The 20,184-nt window shown below is 43.5% G+C and overlaps 2 protein-coding genes across 2 annotated transcripts in view; both read left to right on the plus strand.

Moving 5' to 3' along the window:
- Nucleotides 1-1,028, plus strand: part of LOC105102304 (phospholipid-transporting ATPase FetA) — a 62,305-nt gene extending 61,277 nt beyond the window's left edge. Inside the window, exon 17 of the mRNA XM_064490303.1 lies at nucleotides 789-1,028. Within this exon, the coding sequence (XP_064346373.1) occupies nucleotides 789-1,021 (233 nt within the window). The 3' untranslated portion in view covers nucleotides 1,022-1,028. The remainder of the gene's footprint in view (nucleotides 1-788) is intronic.
- A 287-nt stretch (nucleotides 1,029-1,315) lies between these two features.
- Nucleotides 1,316-12,806, plus strand: LOC105102305 (phospholipid-transporting ATPase FetA). The gene is made up of 13 exons (XM_031449978.2): nucleotides 1,316-1,491; nucleotides 2,210-2,325; nucleotides 3,307-3,471; nucleotides 3,852-3,963; nucleotides 4,452-4,557; nucleotides 4,925-5,072; nucleotides 5,628-5,811; nucleotides 7,257-7,480; nucleotides 8,797-8,880; nucleotides 10,209-10,454; nucleotides 10,628-10,766; nucleotides 11,553-11,683; nucleotides 11,780-12,806. Exons 1-13 carry the CDS (start codon nucleotides 1,404-1,406, stop codon nucleotides 11,969-11,971), a joined length of 1,935 nt encoding a protein of 644 aa, XP_031305838.1. The 5' UTR covers nucleotides 1,316-1,403; the 3' UTR covers nucleotides 11,972-12,806.
- Nucleotides 12,807-20,184: the final 7,378 nt, after the last annotated feature.

The raw sequence follows: 20,184 nt of genomic DNA on the forward strand, positions 1-20,184 counted from the left end.
TAGCAATAATGAAAAACTACTGATTTTAAATTAAGAAGACTTTTTTTTTCTTAACAAACAAGAATTTAGGCAACCAAGTAAATCGCATCCTTTAAAGTCAATGTAATCTTAATATAATGCTGTTATGAGTAACACCTTACATTTGTGCATCACTTTACAGTTGTACAAACTGCTTTCATTTATATTATCTCCCACAATCTTCACAACAGCCCTCTGCAGAGCAAGAAAAGTGATCCTAGTTTTATAGGGAAGGAAGCTGAAGAGATTAAGTGACTAAAATCCTATAGCTAAAAAAGGCATAAATGAGATAAGAACCCAAATCTCATGTCTTCTGGCCCCACGAGCTCCCACCCATTACAGGCCTTCCAGGGTCTGACATTCCAGCAAGCTGCTGTTACTTGAAACATATTTGGACTTACCTTTGTTTACTGCCTTGAGTGACAAGATAGGAAACACACAATAAAATAATCTTATCATCCCATGAACATATCTTACGTCTGACCTAAAATTATACTCCTCACCTACCTTATTTACAAGTATAAGATTCTGATGATACAATAACTTTAAAAATCAAATTGACCTTCAAAAGAGAAATAATTTAAAATATACTTCAGGTTATGAGGATATTCTAAAAAAGGATTTCCAAAAATATCTTGTGTAATATGAAATTGAAAGATTAATTCAGCAGAGTAAGTCATTTAGCTTCCCAGGATGAGAGTTTCAAAGGTGGCAGTACTCATTCATATATGTTTTTTGTTTACTAAACCATCAATCTTATTATCTTATAGCTGTGTTCAACAAAGTGCAGCCAGCCTTATGCAGGAGCACTTTATGTAGGACCATCTCCATGAGATATACCCAGGAGATCTGTGAAAGTTCAATTTCCTGGGCCGTCCTCCCAGATTTTGTGATTCTGTGTTCAGTAAGTTTGGGGAGGGCCCAGGAACCTGCATTTTTAACAACCCTCTCCCCCCACCTCCACCCCGCTGAGCCATCTTTACCCACTAAAGTTGGAGAGTAACTGACCTATGTTTTGTTCGTTTGTGTATATGTACCATGTATCTCTGTAATACTAACTCAGGTCTATGAAATTAGTTGGAAATATTGGGAGAAAAAAAAAAAAAACTGACCTGTTCTATGCAACCTGGCCTTTTAGGGCCAGATTTGTGAGGAAGTTTTGAAGAAAGATATCCCCTCCTGGGATCCATCTTTATGTAAGCCACTTGGAAGACAGTCTCACTTCTGGGTGGACTTCAGCTGCACATCTCTATGGGCTCTGGCTGCCCTCTTCTCTCCTGCCAGGTGAGCTGGTTTACCAGGCTCAGTCCCCAGATGAAGGTGCCCTTGTCACTGCTGCCAGGAACTTTGGCTTTGTGTTCCGTTCCCGCACGTCTGAGACAATCATGGTAGTCGAAATGGGGGAAACCAGAATCTACAAACTGCTAGCTATCTTGGACTTCAACAATGTGCGCAAGAGGATGTCTGTGATTGGTGGGTGCCCCTCCTAGTCGGTCATCTCCCTGTATTCGTCTTTCATATACATTCACACGATGACTTTCTCTTCTTTCTACACACAAATGTTTTTTTCCACACACATGCCATTTCACAGGTACTGTGCCTCAAGTACAAATACACAGCCATTCCCACTTTGCAATAGTCCTTTATATTTTCTCATATACACATATGTGAGCCTACCACCATGTGCTAGGGCCTTCCTTTAGTGATCCTGGGCAGTGGCTTGTCAGAACCCTCAAAAACAAGAACAGAACAGAGAATAAATCCATAAAGCCTGAACTCAGAATAAGAAATGAGGGCAGACAATATAAGGGAAATTCATACTATCTTACTCTCAATTAGTTTAGGCCTCAGACTGAAGAGGAAGAAGGTCATTTTTCATCCTTGGTCCTTACTAGGTATGAGCCTTGGTCTGGAACTTGGACTTCAGAAGCTAAATGTGATTCTGTACCAGAGTCTTCCATTGGTGATGTTGAACAACCCATGAAAAAACTGGTTCCAAAAGGTCCTCTCTCACTCTCACCAGCCCTCAGCACATCACTTATCCTGTGTGACCACTCACTGAGTACTTAGCCCCTAGAGGTATCAGAAACTAATGTCATGGGAACAGCCTCCTGCTGTCCCTCAGAGGCCCAGACAGGTTCTTGTAACAATGGACCTATGTGTTTACTTCACTTAATTTGTTTATCCTTAGTGAGGACACCTGAAAACCGTGTAATGTTGTTCTGCAAGGGTGCAGACACCATCCTCTGCCAGCTACTTCATCCATCCTGTAGATCCCTCAGAGACGTGACCATGGAACATTTAGATGTAAGTGTTTAGATTGCAGGGGAGGGAAGCTGTGGGTGGTTCTGTGTGTGTCCACATATGTGTCCCTGTGTCAGTGTGTTTCCACTTCCACCCTCTAGGATTTGAGATGTATCTGAAAGAGAGATGGCTCCAGTCTGCTGGCATTAGAGACAAAAAGCAGATTCATGCTTTCTGGGGTTTCTACCCTTAAACCTGGATATATAGAGAGTTGGGAGAATAGAACAGGGGATGTGGTGGGGAAGGGGCAGATCAGAAAAATATTTTAAAGAAAAACTAGATTGGAGGAAATACTATTTTATTAGGCCATTTTGTCTTGACCCTATATTAACACATAGTCATAAGTCAGAGAACACATGGCCAATAAGCACATGAAAAGATGTGCAATGTCATTAGCTATCCAAGGAAATGCAAATCAAAATCACAAGATTCTACTTCATACCACTAGGGTAACTAAAATCTAAAAGATGACCAGACAATAATAAGTATTAGGAAGGATATAGAGAAATTGTAACCTTCATACACTGCTGATGGAATGTAAAATGATGCAGCCATTTTGGAAAACAGTCTAGCAGTTTCTGAAAAAGTTAAGCATAGAGTTGTCACACACCCAACAGTTCCACTCCTAGGTATAGTCCCAAGAGAAGTGAATTATTATCCTAATTTTACAAGAAAGAAACCAAGAAGGCTTCATTCTTTACAGGGTCACACAGCAAATGACCTAACCACAGGTAGAAGTTAGAATCTTCTGTCTCTCAGAAATACTCTCAAACTTTATCCCCAGCTCTGCTGACCCCAACCTTAAGGCATTTTGCCGAGAAAAACTCAACAGATGCTTTCTGGCTAGGCTAGGTACTAGCCCCATGGTACTAACCAATAAACTCTATTTTGCAGGCAGATGGAATCTGTGGGGTTAGTCTGTCATTCCCTTAACTCAGCCCTAACCCAACCCAAGTGCACTCAGTGCACACACATGTCTTCCAGGATTTTGCCAGTGATGGCCTTCGTACCCTCATGGTGGCCTACCGAGAATTGGACAATGCCTTCTTCCAGGACTGGAGCAGGAAGCACAGCGAAGCCTTCCTGTCTTTGGAGGATCGGGAAAATAAAATATCAATTGTCTATGAAGAGATTGAAAAAGACTTGATGGTTAGTGTGAGGAAGCCAGGGACAGGTTGGGGGCAGGATTGGATTCCAAAGCCAGGAACGTGCTATGAAGCAAGGGAGACGTGAAAGTGTGTTACGAAGCAGACGATTTATAAGTGGCACAAAGCTTCATGGACGACTTGGACAAGTCCTTTCCCTTTTTGGTCCTTAATATTCTGTGTTTCTAAAATTGATTTCAGTGTGTGGTTGAAAAGCTATGTCTGCTGAGGGGCAGAGTGTGCTGAGTTTTATACCGTTGGAGTCCTCGTACCAGGACAGAGCCAGCTTACTAAGGAGGTTGCTGAGGTGCCAGTTGAGTTGTTGGGTGCCACGAAATGCTGTGACTCTCCCTTTTCCTCACTCATGGATATCTCTGTTCAAAGCTGTTAGGGGCCACAGCCATAGAAGACAAGCTGCAGGATGGAGTACCTGAGACGATCATCACCCTGAGCCAAGCCAAAATTAAAATATGGGTCTTAACTGGAGATAAGCAAGGTAAAGGGTAGCTCCTCACCTGCCCAGTCCTCTTCCCTGTCCAGTTTGGCCATCTTTTCTTTTTATTTTTTATTTCATTTTTTTTCCTTAGCCGTTTGTTTGATGCAAAGGAAAGACTACAACCTAAACATATCTCAGTTCCCTATGAAATCTAGCGTAGAAATGGGCACAGCGCTGTTCAAGGAAATACATCCAGATTGCCTGGAGAAGTGAATCCAGGCTGGAATTGCTTTAAGAAATAGCAGAAGGCTTTGTAGAGAAAGCTAAGCCAGAGTGATCCTAGTTATTGATAAATACTTGCAAGTCTGTACCAGGTAGACAGTTTCCTGTGGATGTTTGAATATGATCTCCACTGACTTATGAAAAATAACGCTTTGACTGCATCCATGGCAAATATGGACCTCTGGTCTCTACAGTGCGCTGTTAGCGCCCTTGTACCTGTATACTGTAAAGACCCTGGAATGCAACAGTATTTCTCCTGCCTTTAGAGACTGCTGTGAACATTGCCTATGCCTGTAACATATTTGACGATGAAATGGATGGGATGTTTATCGTGGAAGGCGAGGATAATGAGACTGTGTGGCAAGAACTCAGGTATGATGGGAGAGCTGCCATCCCTGGACCCAAGATTTCCCACCCATTTCTTTACCCTGTATGGCGCTCACATTACCAGACAAGAAATGGAGGAGAGAAAAACAAAAAAACCTAAAATAGTTGAGAGAATTTTATGAAGAAGCATTAGGGCTCAAGGAGTTGGAGTGTAGGGGTGGAGAAGTTTTGTATGTAGGTGGTCAGGGACCTAAGGCAATGGCAGGTCTCAGGAGGCAGTCAAGTCTGAGGCCCTGGCTGGTGCTTTGCAGAGGCTCTGTATCCACCTTGCCCACTTTCGCTTTGGGACACATTTTCCTTCCTAAGCTCTGGGGCTTCAGGTCTGACACTAACCATCACTCTTGGCTTTCAGGTCAGCAAGGGAAAAGATGAAACCCCAGTCTCTACTGGAATCAGACCCAATAGATGATTACCTCACTACAAAGCCCAGAATACCCTTCAAGATACCTGAGGAGGTGCCCAGTGGCAACTATGGCTTGGTCATCAATGGCTACAGTCTGGTGGGCAACACAGACCTACAACTCCGTTCTCTTCTTCCAAGGAACTTTTTTCCTAGGTCCAACCCACTTCAGGGAAATTTGAAGATCCTTGCCCTATTCCATGGGTTACCCTATTCCCCGTCCCTTCAGGTGCCCTTCCCCAACAGACAAATTTCCCCAGCCTTCTGTAGGCAGGAATAATGAGAAAAGAGAAGCCAATGGCATATTTCTTCCTTTTCCGAACTCTTCATTACTGATGTGGCCTGTCACATAGAAGTAGGGGGAAATGAGCAGAACCAGGTCTTCCAAAAAGTCACTAGGCCTTATAACCCAATCAACTGATTTGACCCAGGGAGGGACCATGACTGGTTTCCCACTGGAGACTGGGTCAGATGTGAGGATGCCTAGAACTGTCTTGGGGGCTTGGCTTCCCTTGGGGGTGGAGCACCTTGGGAGCAACTCTGCCTGACATATGTAGTACAGGGGAGTATGGAGGGGAAGGAAAGGGCCTAAGAAGGTCCTGTCCCAAGAGCCTTTTGGGGCAGCCTGAAATGTGGATGTGTCCTGGTGCTGCAGGCCCACGCTCTAGAAGGGAACCTGGAGTTAGAACTGCTGCAAACGGCGTGCATGTGCAAGGGGGTGATCTGCTGCCGGATGACACCCCTTCAGAAGGCCCAGGTGGTAGAGCTGGTGAAGAGGTACAAGAAGGTGGTGACACTGGCCATCGGGGATGGGGCCAATGACGTCAGCATGATCAAAGGCATGTGAGGGGTGGGAGGCAGTAGCACCCAGCCCTGGGCTTGCCCTTTTCTTCCATGGGCGAAACTGATATGGGTGGCATTGTGTTTCTGGCTCACACTCCTGCATATCATGTGTAGTGTACATTTATACTGTTTTGCAACTCTATTCATGATCCTCTACATCTGAATTCCCACTTACTTGCACATGATTACATCAGCCCATATCCACAGTCATGCACACACACATGATTCATGTACATAACACTCATACACACACAGGTACCTGTGGCTCCAGCAGAAACACATGCATATATTCACAGGACAACAGGCTGTGCAACTACAACACCATCTTTCTGAGGTGGCATCAAAGCCCACAGAAAGGACCATTGGGCCAAAGTCATGGTCTGTTCCTTCTTTAAAGGTGGTAGGCCTGAGCAATGTTAGGCAGAAGACAGGGCTGCCCAACCAGGGAGTTAGCTGTGAGGCCTGATGCAGAGATCCTTTCCTCTCTGAGGCAATATTCCCAAGAGCTTGCCCTGACTCCCCTGGCTGGAGAAGAATAGCAAACTTACTGATGCTTCGGACAAATGGAAGCAAATGACTGAAACTAGTGGTAATTTCAGCTGAATGCTCTTAGCCTCCAGCAACTTGTGGTTCTGGAGATACAGACAACATCTAGATGTCCCCTGGTCCAGCTGCTTTCCCCATACTGGAAACACTAGCAGATAGTCCAGCCTCAGTTTGTTTTAATACTAGGAAGTGTTCTTGCTCTCCTCCTCAGTTTCTAGAGCTTCTTTAGCTTTTACGGCCTTAGAGGCTTCAGTTATTTTGTTAAGCAGTGCAATAAGTATATACTAGAAGACCAGCAAATTTGGCCTATACTACAACTAATTAAAACTCTTAGAAACCTAAGTCTTATCTTCCATCAAGCATATTCCTTGCTTTATCCAGAAAAAGTCACCTTAGACCTCCTGAAGAACTTGTTTCTCACCAACAAATTATGTACATCACTTATTCCTCCCAATAGTTGGATTTTAGATCCTTAGATAAATTTAGGTAATTAAATACTGTGTTAGATTGACATCCATCCATTTAATTGATTTAAGTGGCTTCAAGGGATAATAAGAAATTTTTACCTTAGCATCTAGACAGTAGGAAAGAGCCTAGATGTCTATGGTAGGTGCAGAGATCACCGAGGACAGTTTCCTAATACTAGCCATACCAGGCGTTCTTAAGTGGCAGTGTGCAAAACAAAGTGCAGATGAAGGCACTGTTTTCTGACCTGTGGGAGCGGGGCAATCCACTGAGGAGAAAAGGCCCCATATATTAATGCCACTTTGAGCTGTCCCCACCAGTGTTTTTCAAATGTATATTAAGCGTTTGTACATGTTGATCTCAGCCTTCCTTTTATACTTCCCCAGAAAACAAGCTCTGTGGCTGAGAAGTTTCTGGGGTTTCTTTGCAGCTGCCCACATTGGAGTCGGCATCAGCGGTCAGGAGGGAATGCAGGCCATGCTCAACAGCGACTTCGCCTTCTCTCAGTTCTGCTATCTTCAGCGTCTACTCTTGGTCCACGGCCGCTGGTCCTACAATCGCATGTGCAAGTTTCTCAGCTACTTCTTTTACAAAAACTTTGCCTTCACTCTGGTGCACTTCTGGTATGCCTTCTACAGTGGGTTCTCTGCTCAGGTGAGAGGCCAGGTGGTACTTCCACTCTGGCCAGCTGAGTCTTCTCTAATCACCCCCTGTGTCAGCCAGCTCAGACCCCTTTTCTCCTTCAGAGACCCGTGTACAACATGCTGCCATCCCTCCATAAAGCTCCTCACCCATGCTGACCCTATCACCTAACCCTACACTTAACCTTAGGTTTCTAAACCCTTAACTTTTCTGTCCTGGCTCTGACTGATTCCTACCTTCAGAACTCTCCCATAAGACATTTTCACATTTTTCCCTGACATAGAGACCTAGAATTTCCAAATATATGTAATGGAGGTGATGGGTGAGATTCCTGGATCTGTGAGGTTTTTTTTTTTAGGCTCCAAAGTAACCTTTATGAAACAGGTTAAGCTGCAAGGGGCCTTTGGGTCTTGCCAAACAGGCTGCTTATGGCATTCTCCTGTAGCCATACTTGGAAACACAGCTTCCCTTTACTTCTCCTTCCTCACCCAGACATACCACCCCACAAAACATACTCTGTTGTTGCTCTAATCAATATAAAATCTCCCCAACCTCCAAGACTTGACACTTGGATTTGGATGTTCTACAAGAAGTCCCTTTTCCTATGAGAAGTTTTTCAGGAGTATCTCAAGGATTCCCAATGAGAAACAACCTCAGGAATGATTATCTTGGGTGATCCCTACTACCTTTGTTACCTTGGGCTCCAGGGGAAGCAGACCAGTCAGCAGACAGTAGTAGGCTTGTGTTTCCCCAGCATCTAACAAAGCCAGTCTGGTTTGTGGGAGGCGTGTGTGTATGCATGTGTTGCTGCTGACCTCTTGTGGCTGGTAAGGAAAGGAGCCCTCTCTAAGCCCAGCATGAAGGGCCCAGCTGAAGAAGGATCACTGAGTGTATCCTGCTTGCCAGTGATAGAAAGTGTCCAGTGTTATAGAAACTGCTGAATACCATAAAGCAGATAAAGAGAAGAGTCCAGAGGCTTACATGCCTAGTGATACAGGGGTACAGCTAGCGTTGCCTAGCAGCCACTCTGGGTCCTTTCTTTGCAGGGAGGAGCAGTACAGGTCATGGTAGGGTTGGTTCAAATCAGCCTTGTCAGATTTGATGTGGCCTTGTTCCAGGGACAAGGGAACTAGGGATATAAATAGAATATGACCATATAGAGTCTGGGGTCAACCTTCTTAATCAGATTTTAGAAATCCAAACCCTGCTCTAGGTTAGAGTGGTGGTGGATAGGTGGAGGGCAGAAGTTCTCTTGGACCTGGGAGGTGGAGCTGAGTGAGACTTTGGAGAAGAGAGGAATCTAAGAAATCTCCTTGGTATTCTTCCAGACAGTTTATGATACCTGGTTTATCACTTTCTACAACCTGGTCTACACCTCCCTCCCTGTCCTGGGCTTGAGTCTCTTTGACCAGGTAAGAGCAGCAGCAAGCCTCTTAGTCAGTGCTGAAGCCACAGGGCAGAGTATTCCCAGGAGTGAGGAGGACAGCCATAGTCAGGCTCTTCAAAGTCAAGTGTAAATGAAATAATTTCTAGAGCAAGGAAGGGAGCCCATCACCTGGAGAGGTATCAGTGGATAAAGTAAAAAATCATCTACCACAGAGAATAATCATCAGTTTTAGAAATCCAGGTTTTCCTGTGTCAATTTTATCTTTGTAGACAGAAACATGGAAATTGTGCTGTGCAGTAAATGGAGTGTGTACAAAAGTTAAATGAAATAGAGTTATTGGGGACAGGTCTAGGTAAAGCAAGGAGCTTCAAGGAAGGAGAGACCCAGAGAGAGATAATGAGATAAGCCAATGCAGGGAGGCCTAGGCGAGAATCCTGCAGGCTAAGCGTGGGAGTGTGGGTAGGATACCTTGAGTCATAGGGAGTAAGCCTAGAGGATACCATCTGTCCCTCTGAGAAATTCCCTGGACATTAAGGATCCTGGTGCCCTACCTCTCCTTCCTCTTCTACCCCAACCTTCAGTCCTGGGCATGTGAAATAGAAAATGAGCCTCCAAAGAGGAATAAAGTAGCTAAAAGAGGACATCATGGGATCATGGTTCCCAGTCTCCGTCAGCGTAGGAAGGAAAATTCTCCATGAAGTAGCTGCCGGCCTCAGAGCAGCAAGAAGGATAAATTGTGTCATTCAACAGCCCTGTCCAGCTTCACTGGTCTAATTCTAGGGATCCACAACCTCTCAAAACAAGCCTTGAGCTTTGTTATCCAAAGTTTCAGATTTAGGAGATGAAGATGATCCAGTGTTATGCACAGAGAGTTCCCTCACCTGAGTTCCTCAGTAGCTATGGGAATGGGAGGAGTATCACAGAACATAGATACCTCCAAGGGACTAACTCGTCCCCATTGGCTTCCCACTTTCTCCAACTGACTTTTGACACAAAGAATACTCAACTAAAGGAACATTTAAACTGGGAACTCAAGTCCCAGTTGCCTCCCCATCCCAAGCTCCAGTCCTCCCTTCCAGCTACCCCCAATCCTAATTGCCCCCTTTCTTAATCCCCGATCTTGACCTTCTAGCTTTCTTCCACTACCTAGATCCTTGCCTAGAAAGTAGGACTTCAGGACAGGTATGTGGTCACTGCTCTGTTCTCTGGTTCCACTTCTTAAGTAATCCATGAGGAAGCTCCTAGGCAGCCTGACAAGCAGACTCAGTGAGGGGAGAAGCCTCTACTCTGATGGAGATGGGACCTTCTATGGAGAGACCCTGAGCCTTCCTCCTTACCCTCTGGTGCTTCCAGGATGTGAATGAAACATGGAGCCTACGTTTCCCAGAGCTGTATGAGCCAGGCCAGCACAACCTCTATTTCAACAAGAAGGAATTTGTGAAGTGTTTAGTGCATGGGATCTACAGCTCCTTAGTGCTGTTCTTTATCCCTATGGGGACCATTCACAATTCAGTGCGCACTGATGGGAAGGAAATCTCCGACTACCAGTCCTTCTCCACAATAGTGCAGACCTCCTTGCTCTGTGTGGTCACAATGCAGGTGTGGCCAGTGGTGGGGTAAGGGGACTGGTTGGGGAGCCTGTCTGGAAAACAGGGAGGGAAGGAGGAAAGGGCGGTGGTGGGAAAGGAGCATCCTCCTTTACAAAATTGGAGAGGGAAGGTGGTGGATAGTCCCAGGTTATAGACTATTGCACATAAGAGGGTGCTTTTCAGATTGCCCTGGAGACAACCTACTGGACAATGATAAGCCACATCTTCACCTGGGGTAGCCTGGGTTTCTACTTTTGCATCTTATTCTTCCTGTACAGTGATGGCTTGTGCCTAATGTTCCCCAACGTCTTCCAACTCCTAGGTAAGACTCTGCCCAGTGTGTGGCAAGGGGGTTGGGGTGGGAGTGTGATCCAAGTATATCTGTTTAATAAATGTTTACTGAGCAGCTATGTATTAGGCTCTGTGGCTATAGATGTGAGTAAGACATGGTCTCAGCCCTAAAAGGACTCAAAATCTAGCTAGGGGAAATATTTTACCTTATTAGAGTCTCTAAGATATTTTCAAGTCTTAACTATTTTGGTCTTTACAAGAATCCTATGAGGTAGACAGAGAAAGAGTTATTATCACCATTTTAGAGACTGGAGGTTTTAAAAATTAAGTAACTCAAATGTAGGTCTCTTGGTTCCTAATCCAATGTCCTTTCTAATGTGGCATATTGCCTTCTTATCTCCAATGTTAACTCCCCTCTCTCTCATCTCCATTCTGATGAGGACAAAATACAGAGAGAGTAGATGTGTGGATGTCGTTGGCTCCTGCCTCTTGTCAAAGCACTCATTTTCCCCCTCCAAAACGCTCTATCCCTTTTTGTGTCCAGGCCAGTACTCTAGGATTCCTATAACCTACCCCCACCTCTCCTGCCCTGCCTGGCCTTTAGAGGGAGACAAAGGCACGTGAATTCACAATGACTTTGGCTGCACCAAGGACCTCACTGCAATTCTTTTGCCTTTGCGTTATTTCTCCGAAGACTAAACTGACTCCAAATCAGTAACTTCTTTCTTTGGACTGAAGAGGTATCTAAGTTCTGGCTAACAGCCTCCTTCCTCTAGGCTCTGGCTCTGCCTTTCCCCTTCTGACTCCTTGTTTACAGGTGTGGCCAGGAACACTCTGGACTGGCCACAAGTGTGGCTGAGTGTTGTCCTCAGCATGGTCCTCTGTATGCTGCCTGTGATTGGGTACCACTTTCTCAAACCATTGTTCTGGCCTGTCCGTGTGGACAAGGTGAGTAAAACAGGGAATCTACCCAGATATAATTCATGACCTTCTTTGCTTTTGCCTTTGTGGATAAAACCCCTGTCCCCCATGCTCTGGCTATAGGTTATTGACAGAATTCATCATTGCATGAGCCATCCACTGCCACCCCGAATCCGGACCAGACTGAAACATGCAGGCTCTCGACGTTCTGCCTATGCATTTTCCCATAAACAGGGCTTTGGGGCCCTCATCACTTCTGGCAAGACATTGAAGGCCAAATTTCCCAAGAAAAACAGCTTTCCTTTTAAAAAGTAGAGGCATATGGCAAAACCCCAAAGGGAGTCAGTCATTGCTCTTCCCTTGTATTCATGCAACAGGTATGAATTATGAAGGGACTAGAGTCCCTGGAAAACTAGCATAAACCTGCCCTCCACTCTCACTCCCGGAGCTCAGTTTCTTCATTCCCTAGAAGGCTGTGCCCAGGTAAGGCAAGGAAAAGGTAAAGAAAGAGCCCCTAGATATCTGTCAGAGTTACAGCACTTCAAGAAAAAGCGATGTCAGGCCTCCCTTCTACCAACCCTTCCAAGTTTTAATTCATAGAAACATATGTGGAAGTAATGGGTGAAGAGGGGGAATGTGAGGAAGGGAAAAGAAAATAGGACCTAAGAATCTGAGTTTGGGCCCTGTTTCTTATACCTGGAGCAACCATAAACTTTGCTAGTGCCCCACACAAACATATTCATCCAGGCCCCCTTCTCAGGTTTGAGGAATTCAGGGTGAGTCTTTAGCCAGCCTGGGTAGCAAAAAGAGGCAGCAGCTGTGAAAAGTCAGTCAAAAGAAGCTAAAGGAGAGTTTCTGGACCAGGAAAAGAATGGAGATGGTCCCTGCCTTGATAGGACAGCTCTAGACTTGGCCACCTTCTCCTTTCTTTGACCTCTGTGACCCGAGAACTGACACTTTTTCAGGTCTCAGCACTGGGAGAGGGAGACTGTAGGGAATTTTTAAAAATCTTTTTTGAGGGACATAAGTCAATATTGGTGAATATTTGTCTTCATTCCACAAAATTATTCTGAGAAGAAATTGTACGTACTTGGGAAATTGTTTCTAAGAAGATTATAGAGAAGTAATAAATTGCTTATTTTGGAGTGGAGAGATTTGTATGGTCTGTTGGGGCCCCAGTGTGATAACAACTTAATCCAAGCAATATCATTGGCCTGTAGACTCCCAGCACCCACTCCCTTTCAAATAAGACCAATATTTCCCTCCCCGCCTTCTCTACTTTTTCAGTTCCATTCCTCTTTTCTTCCCCTTGCTGCTAAACTCTATTTTGGCCTCAGTATGATTCTTTTTAACCATATAGCTCTATCCTCTTTGCACACCTTAAATATTAGTTCCCAAAGCTCAGCCCTAGGTTCTCTGCACATCTTTCTCTGTACACTTTTCCTGAGTGACTTCTCCTAAACTCATGACTTTATTTGCCAATGGAAAGAAGATTCTCAACTCTCTCTCTATCCTAGATCTCACTTCTAAAATCCAGATCCATTTATTAAACTGACTCTATGACCCTTCACTTGGCTGAATCTCGGGAAACTCACCAACCTGTATTAAACATTTTCCCCAAAAATTTCACCCCAGGATGTTAACTGCCATCATCCCAGTCACCCAAAGCAGAATGATAGGAATCATCCTATACTCTTCCTATAGTCTGATGTCTAATAAGTCATGAAGCATTGTAAATTCAGCATCTTCATTATGTCTTGTTTCAGTTCCCTCCATTATTCCTCCCATTGCCCTTGTTCAGACTTTGATCATCTCTCACCTGGATTGCTGCATAAAATCTCCCCACTCATCTTCCTGGTTTCCCCCTATGTGAAGTATCACCAGGACTACTTCCAGAGAAATCTTTCTGAAGAGCAAACTTGATCATGTCAAGCCCCAGCTGAAGAACTTTGCATGCCTTCTGGATCAAGTTAAAATTCGGACGTTTTACTATTGGGCCTTCCCTTGCTTTCTCTTCTACTGCTTCCCCATCTGCATTCACTCCAATTATGCTATTTCTGGTCTTCATGTCATCAAACATGCTGTTCTCATATCCTAAAATGCTTTCTCTCACCCCCTTATTCATCTAGCAAACTCCTAGTCACTGTTCAAAACCCAGAACTAGATACATTGTGAATGTACTAAATGCCACTGAATTGTATACTTTAAAATGGTTATGAGAATGTTTTATGAGAATTTCACCTCAATAATAATAAAAAAAAAAAGCTCAAAGTGGGCATTGTGTCCTCTAGAAGCTCACCTAATTCCTCAGTGTGATTTACGTACCTATCCTATTTATTCAGTTGCTCCCTTGTGTATATTTCTGTCACTGACACCTATCATAGGGCGGTATAATCATTGATTTACTTGTCTATTCACAGCAGATAATGGGCCTTTAATAAGTGTCTGTTGAATAAATGAACAAATGAAATGAAGTGAAAGAATATTAAAGTCTGCTTCTCTGTTTTTCTTGTTTCCCTGAATAGCACCACTACTCAGTAGCTCAAACCAAAAATCTCGAAGTTCTTCTGGACAGCTCCCTTCTATTCCTCTAATCCAATCATTCTGTTACCAAGTTCCCTATACTCTGTCTTAGAAGTGTCTTCAAGGCTTTCTCTTCTTATTGTTTCCCCATCCCATTGATTTCAGGGTTTCTTGCCTAGATTATGTCAACATCCTCCTCCCAGGGCTCCCTCCCTCTGATTCTGCTTCTTCCCAACCCATTATCCGTACCACAGAGAATGATCTTTCAAAAATACAAACTAGATCATGTCATTTGCCAGTTTAAAATCCTTTAGTGACTCATCATAGCTTTCCTCCCTTGGTGCTGCCTACCTCTCTGGCTTCATTGCCACTTCCTCACACACCCTCATTTCTGCCTTACCAAATTATTTGCAGTTCCCTGAAGGTTCCATTATCTTCGGAAGCCACTGCATCTTGGCTCTTTTTGTTCTCTCCTCTTAGAATATATTCTTTCCTTTGAGTAGCTAATGTCTATCTGATCTTTACTTTCAGAGGCTTTGGTCACTTCCTCTGGGAGCCTTCACTGACACCCAGTTTCCTATTCTGAGTTGTGTGCCTCTTCTTTGCACTAGAGCACCTTATATATTCTCTTATTTTTGGTTCCCAGAATTTGAGTGTATTATCCCTCACATGTTTATTTTATTGTGGCTTTCTTCTTTGCTAGGCCATGATGATCTTCTTGAGGACAAGAATTTTGTTTCATAGTTGTATTTCTATAACCAGGAAGAATATTAGCACTTGGATTATTAATGTTTTTCAATTAGTGAGTAAACAAATGAAATCTACTACTACCTTTTTTTAAAAAAAAAAAAGTTCCATCAGTTTATTTTTCATTTCAATATAATTTTATTTGGCCCAGTACAAATACACATTGAATTTCCACTTAAGTACCTCTTATTTTTCCTAAACTTGCCTCTTGTCCTTTCAAAATGACTCTTATCCTTCGGGATCTACTTTCCAATTATACTTTATGGGCCTCTTTTTATGAAACGTGGTCACTCATAGTCTCTCACCTAGAGCATTTGTAAAAATACAGTTTGAACCAATAATATTCCCCAAAGCTCCTGAAAAATTAGCATCCTCCCGGGTCATTCACATCCGTCTTGGGAGAGTTGAGTCTCAGTCTCTGCTGAGGATCCAAGACAGCAGATGTCACATCCCAAAGTGAGGTGTTAGATAATCATGTAAGAACCATGCAAAAAGAGGGGTGTGAAAAACAAGTTGTAACTCTTAGTTGCCTCATCCACCTTGAAAAAGGGGCCAGAAATTCAGACACTGGAAAGGGATTTTTTAAAACACCTTTATTGTGGTATGATTCCTATACAGTAAACTATACATACTTCAGATGTACAATTTGATGAATTTTGATAGAAATATACACCAATTAAACCACCACCACAATCAAGATAGCTAACATTTCCATCACTCCCCAGGAGGTGCAAATTTCAAATTCCCAACTTACTGGAAAGGGATCTTTGGCAGTAATTGCCAGTGGGCTTTGAGTCCCACCCACAGTTTAGTTCAAGTTGAAAGGATTATAAGGAAATTACTTGGAGAGATTGGTATGACTAATGTGTTTGGGGGATACAAAGACCTCATATCTGACTTATGCCTGGAAAATCTAAAAAGCAAGAGAACAATTAGCTATCTGTTCTATGGCAGAGCAAGAAAAGGTAGTTGTGATGAGATTGGCATTGTTTTTCAGAACAAGGGATTTGTGGATTCTCCCCATAGATCAGATATGGGCCATGTGAGAAACCTAGTAAGGGTTTCTTTATCTTGAGAGACCATCTGAAAGGTTGAGGAGACTTCAGCAGAAGGAAGCAAGAGATATGCTGTCAAATGCCTAGAGATTTCTGAGTAGACAGAAGGTTGCCTGAGTGTGGGATTGATTGCCCATCTAGGGGCATGAGGTAGATTTTCTATATCTTGATTTTGGTTACACAGGTGTATACTTGTCAAAATTCATCAAACTGTACACTTAAAATCTGTGCATTTTATTGTATGTAAGTTATACTTCAATAAAGTTGATGTTTTAAATGCCTAGAGATTTCTAAAGGAGTTGTAAGTGATCAACTAGAGGAGCTGAATTCACCCACATTAAAGTAATTAGGTATAGGAAATATATCTCCACTGACAGGGAAGGAATCTCTAAAAAAGAGAGTCAGCTTTAGATACCTGCCAAACAAGTAAAACTAGTTTGTGACAGAATTAGTCAAGTAAGAACCGTCTTCATCTCTTCACTCTCCACCCTGTTCAAACCCTGGAGAAAGAGGATTAGCAAAGTGGGTCGTGGAGAAGAGATAAGTAGGAAAAGATAGACATCGACTAAGCCCCACTGAACACGGCCACCTGCGATAGGGCCATGCTGAGAGATGGGAACACTTTAATGTTACAATTTGAACTTTAAAATATAATTTCATTAGTCCAGAAATCTTAATTACTCAAGCCAAACTTACAGGAACAAGTAAGTTGCTACCTTGCTACCTAAAAATGACCAGAAAATTCATGAAGTAGTCTCTTGCAGTAGGTTAGACTAGGGTGGAAGCAGTGAAGAAAGACACAGATAGAGAATATATTTTAAAGATAAAACCAAAGGACTTTGTGGATTGGTTACAGAAGATGCAGGCACTGGTTTATCAAATGAGCCCATTGATTTACTCAATGGTGCTAAATCTATAGATTACTGACTCTTCCCACATAGCTCCTGATGATGGAGTGTGTCCAGGTGGTCATGTTTATGCCAATTGACTCCACTACTCCTAGCCACAACTGGCCAAGAGTGGATATATAATCCCAATATATCTTCTCTCTCTGGGAATTAGAATTCCAAGAAACTAAGTCAGTGATGAGAATGGTTGCTAAAAGGTCATATAGTTTCAGGAAGAGGGTCCTCCATTTTAAAGTAGCCATGGCTTGCTATAAGTATGGAGATAAGTGGGCCAAGGTATCTAGTACATAGAAAGAAGAATAAAGCAGATGTCCAAAGAGAAACAGACAAGACACTGTTTGATTCCAGGAGAGTGCCCTGTGAGGGGCTTTCTGAAGTTGGGTTCAGTGATAACATCTTTTTACTTGAGCTAGATGGAATAGCTGCCAATAGCAAAAACACGGAGGTGATTCCAACTTCCATAGGCCGGGTTTATACTTGTTCCTCATCTACAACTTCTCAGGGACAGGGAGAGGTCACAGGACCATCTGGCTCACCCTGCATCTTTTTCTTTAAGAACTTGTAGGGGAAATAACCTTCTTTATCACTGCCAGAAACAGAGAAACAAGGGAGTATTGTCTTAGCCCCAACATTTCCCTGAAATTCTAGCCCCAAATCTTCTAAGATATATTCAAAGAGTTTGTAGAAGACTCAGGATTTGAAGGATCCTTGGGTGTCATCCTAGACTGTTCAATCTATTTTACCCCCACCCCCAATGACACATGAAATTAATCATTAAGTCCTATAAGTTCTATACCCAAAACCTCTCCTGAATCTGTCTCCTCTTGTATAACTCCTCAGCCACTGCCCTAATTCAGACCCTCTCATTTCTCATCATAATTACTACAGTCTCCTTACTGGTCTCTTTACCTTCCTCTAATTCAATATCCACACTCCTACTAGAATGAGATTTCTAAAGTTCAGATCTGCTCAAATACGGATAATAATGCAAGATATTTCTGCCCATAACAATGCAAATGATTCCTGTTACTGGTGATGCAAATTAATTTTGTCTGGTAGAGAATTTACATCTCTAAAAGTCAAATACTCATTTGAACTGATCTTAGTGTCTTACTGGCTCTCTCATTAATTAGTGAGTTTAATATGGATTTATTTTATATTTGTATAGAATTCATGATTTTTCCTTTTTGAAAATTATCCTTTAATGCAAATAACAGGAAGTAACCCACACTATAGCCAAAAATGAGACTATATGAATGGATGAAAGAGTCATCAACTCAGGGCAAAAATCAAGCTGGGCCTCAGTAAGAAATGCAACCAGCTGCTGGAAGGCCCCAAGAACTTGGAGAGTAGTCTCTGTGTCTAGATTTGAGTCCTTTCCATGCAACGTATTGATACTTCTAGCAAATTGGTTTTCTCTGCTACTCAGACCATTTGCCAAGTGAAAGATGGTCATTCACCACTCTCAAATTTCCATTATAAGTCACTAGGCTTATAACGGAAATGAGTAAGGGTATAGTTCTCTCTCCCCCAATTCCAAATTCTCAGGGAAAGGATTCCAGTTGGCCTAATTTAGGTTAGGTCCCCACCCTGGACCATTTAACTGCACAAACATGCAGTGTTTCATTTGTCTCCCTGGCCAGTCCTAGCCCTATCCACTTTGCTCCCAGAATTCTATTTCTAAAATTCATATTTGATATACCATACCTGTCTCCACATAAAGCATCTCTCCACTGCTCACCAGATGAGTCCCAACTCCTTAGTATGTCATGGAAGGCCCTTCATCATCACACCCCGGACATCTCTGCTGTCCTCTCTCCATTGCATACCATGTCTCAATCAGATCAGTTATTTTGTCTCTCTGTTGTTTTGCACATGCTGATTCCCCCACACCCTTTATCTCCCACTCGTTTTTCAAAGCTCAGCTCACAACAACCTCTGTGAAGCCTCAGGATGTGTTATACAGTATGACATGTATCTGCTTCCTTGACTGTGACCCAACAACCCTGTGAGCCTAGAGCACAGGGTCTCAGCCTCTAACTCTTTCACAAAGAATGGAACCCAGTGGGGGTTCTAATAACTATCTGTTGAATGACCACCTGCTCCCCTGCCCCAGTCTTTTTTGGATAGAAAGACAACAGAATCCTCAGTGTCCCACATACACCCTGCCTAGGAGCAGGAAGCACATGAGTTCTGTTACAAAAAAAATTATTCATGACACTTGTTAAAGATGGTAAGACAGACTTTATTTAAGGGAGGGACCATGGCAGTAAATATAGGGACCACTGCAATGGGGTCTTGCAGTGGGGGAGAGATTGAGCTCAACTCAGACCCCAACAAAGACAAGTGGCAATTCATAGCCAAGGAGCCACAGGTAGGGGTCAGTTGGTGGAAAATTACAGCCTTGGTCTGTTTTCAGCTGCTGTAATGAAACACCACAGTCTGGAGGCTGTCTGAGACGAAGGTGCCAGAATGTTCACTAAGTTCTCTCTTGTCACAGACTTTCTCACCTGTAGGATTGGGCTTGGGAGCTGTGAGGTCTTTCCTATAAAACTGCTGATCTTAATCATGTGAGCTCCACCCTCAGGACCTAATCACCTCCCAAAGGCCCCACCTACTAATACCATCATCTTTGGGGGGTTAGGATTTCAGCCTAAGAATTTTGGAGAGACATCATTATAGCAATTACTAAGAAGAAACATCAGGGGTAAGGGGGATTCTTGGTAGACTGACTCAAGAGAATTCTTGCTGAAGGCAAGCCAAGGTGATAAAATACCAAGGGTGGTCAGATCTAAGTGTCGAGAATTTTCAATAAACTGATTTAGAAGGAGCCTTGCTCAAACTGGATTCTAAAAGGACAGAGAGGGAAGCCCAAGGCTGAGCCTGGTTGAGGAGCAGACTCAGAAAAGCCTGACTAAATTGTTGGCCAAAAGAGAGCGTCTTCGTCCGTTCTAGGTTTTACCAGGCTTTATAACCCTGGCTATGCCTGGAGTGCTTTTAAAGATACCAAATCCTGGGCACCACCCAACCGCTTCTCCACCCCACCCCAGGGATTCTGGTTCCATTAGTCAGGCTTTAGTTTTGTTTGTCTGTTTTTCTCCAGAGGTTCTACTGGGGTGCTAGGCAGAGACTCGCTACTTTAGGCGAAGGTGGGTTCGCAAAAGCACCTTCCTTCCACCGGGCCAGGAAGCTTGCGCCCGCGGGTTGTCTTGGTTCCAGCACACACGACCTCAGCTTCGCCTCGTACCACCCCGAAGGGGCGGGGCGCCGGCCGCAGAAGGCGGGGCCACGGCCG

This window comes from Camelus dromedarius, chromosome 10, assembly GCF_036321535.1.
Source record: "Camelus dromedarius isolate mCamDro1 chromosome 10, mCamDro1.pat, whole genome shotgun sequence".
NCBI classification, from domain to species: Eukaryota; Metazoa; Chordata; class Mammalia; order Artiodactyla; family Camelidae; genus Camelus; species Camelus dromedarius.

What these genes read in the sequence shown, in the direction of transcription:
- LOC105102305 (XM_031449978.2), top strand. Translation starts at nt 1,404, where the DNA reads ATGGTAGTCGAAATGGGGGAAACCAGAATCTACAAACTGCTAGCTATC. An exon ending in ACTGTGTGGCAAGAACTCAG is followed by an intron (nt 4,558 to 4,924) that starts GTATGATGGGAG and finishes CTTGGCTTTCAG; the next exon opens with GTCAGCAAGGGAAAAGATGA. An exon ending in TGACGTCAGCATGATCAAAG is followed by an intron (nt 5,812 to 7,256) that starts GCATGTGAGGGG and finishes GTTTCTTTGCAG; the next exon opens with CTGCCCACATTGGAGTCGGC.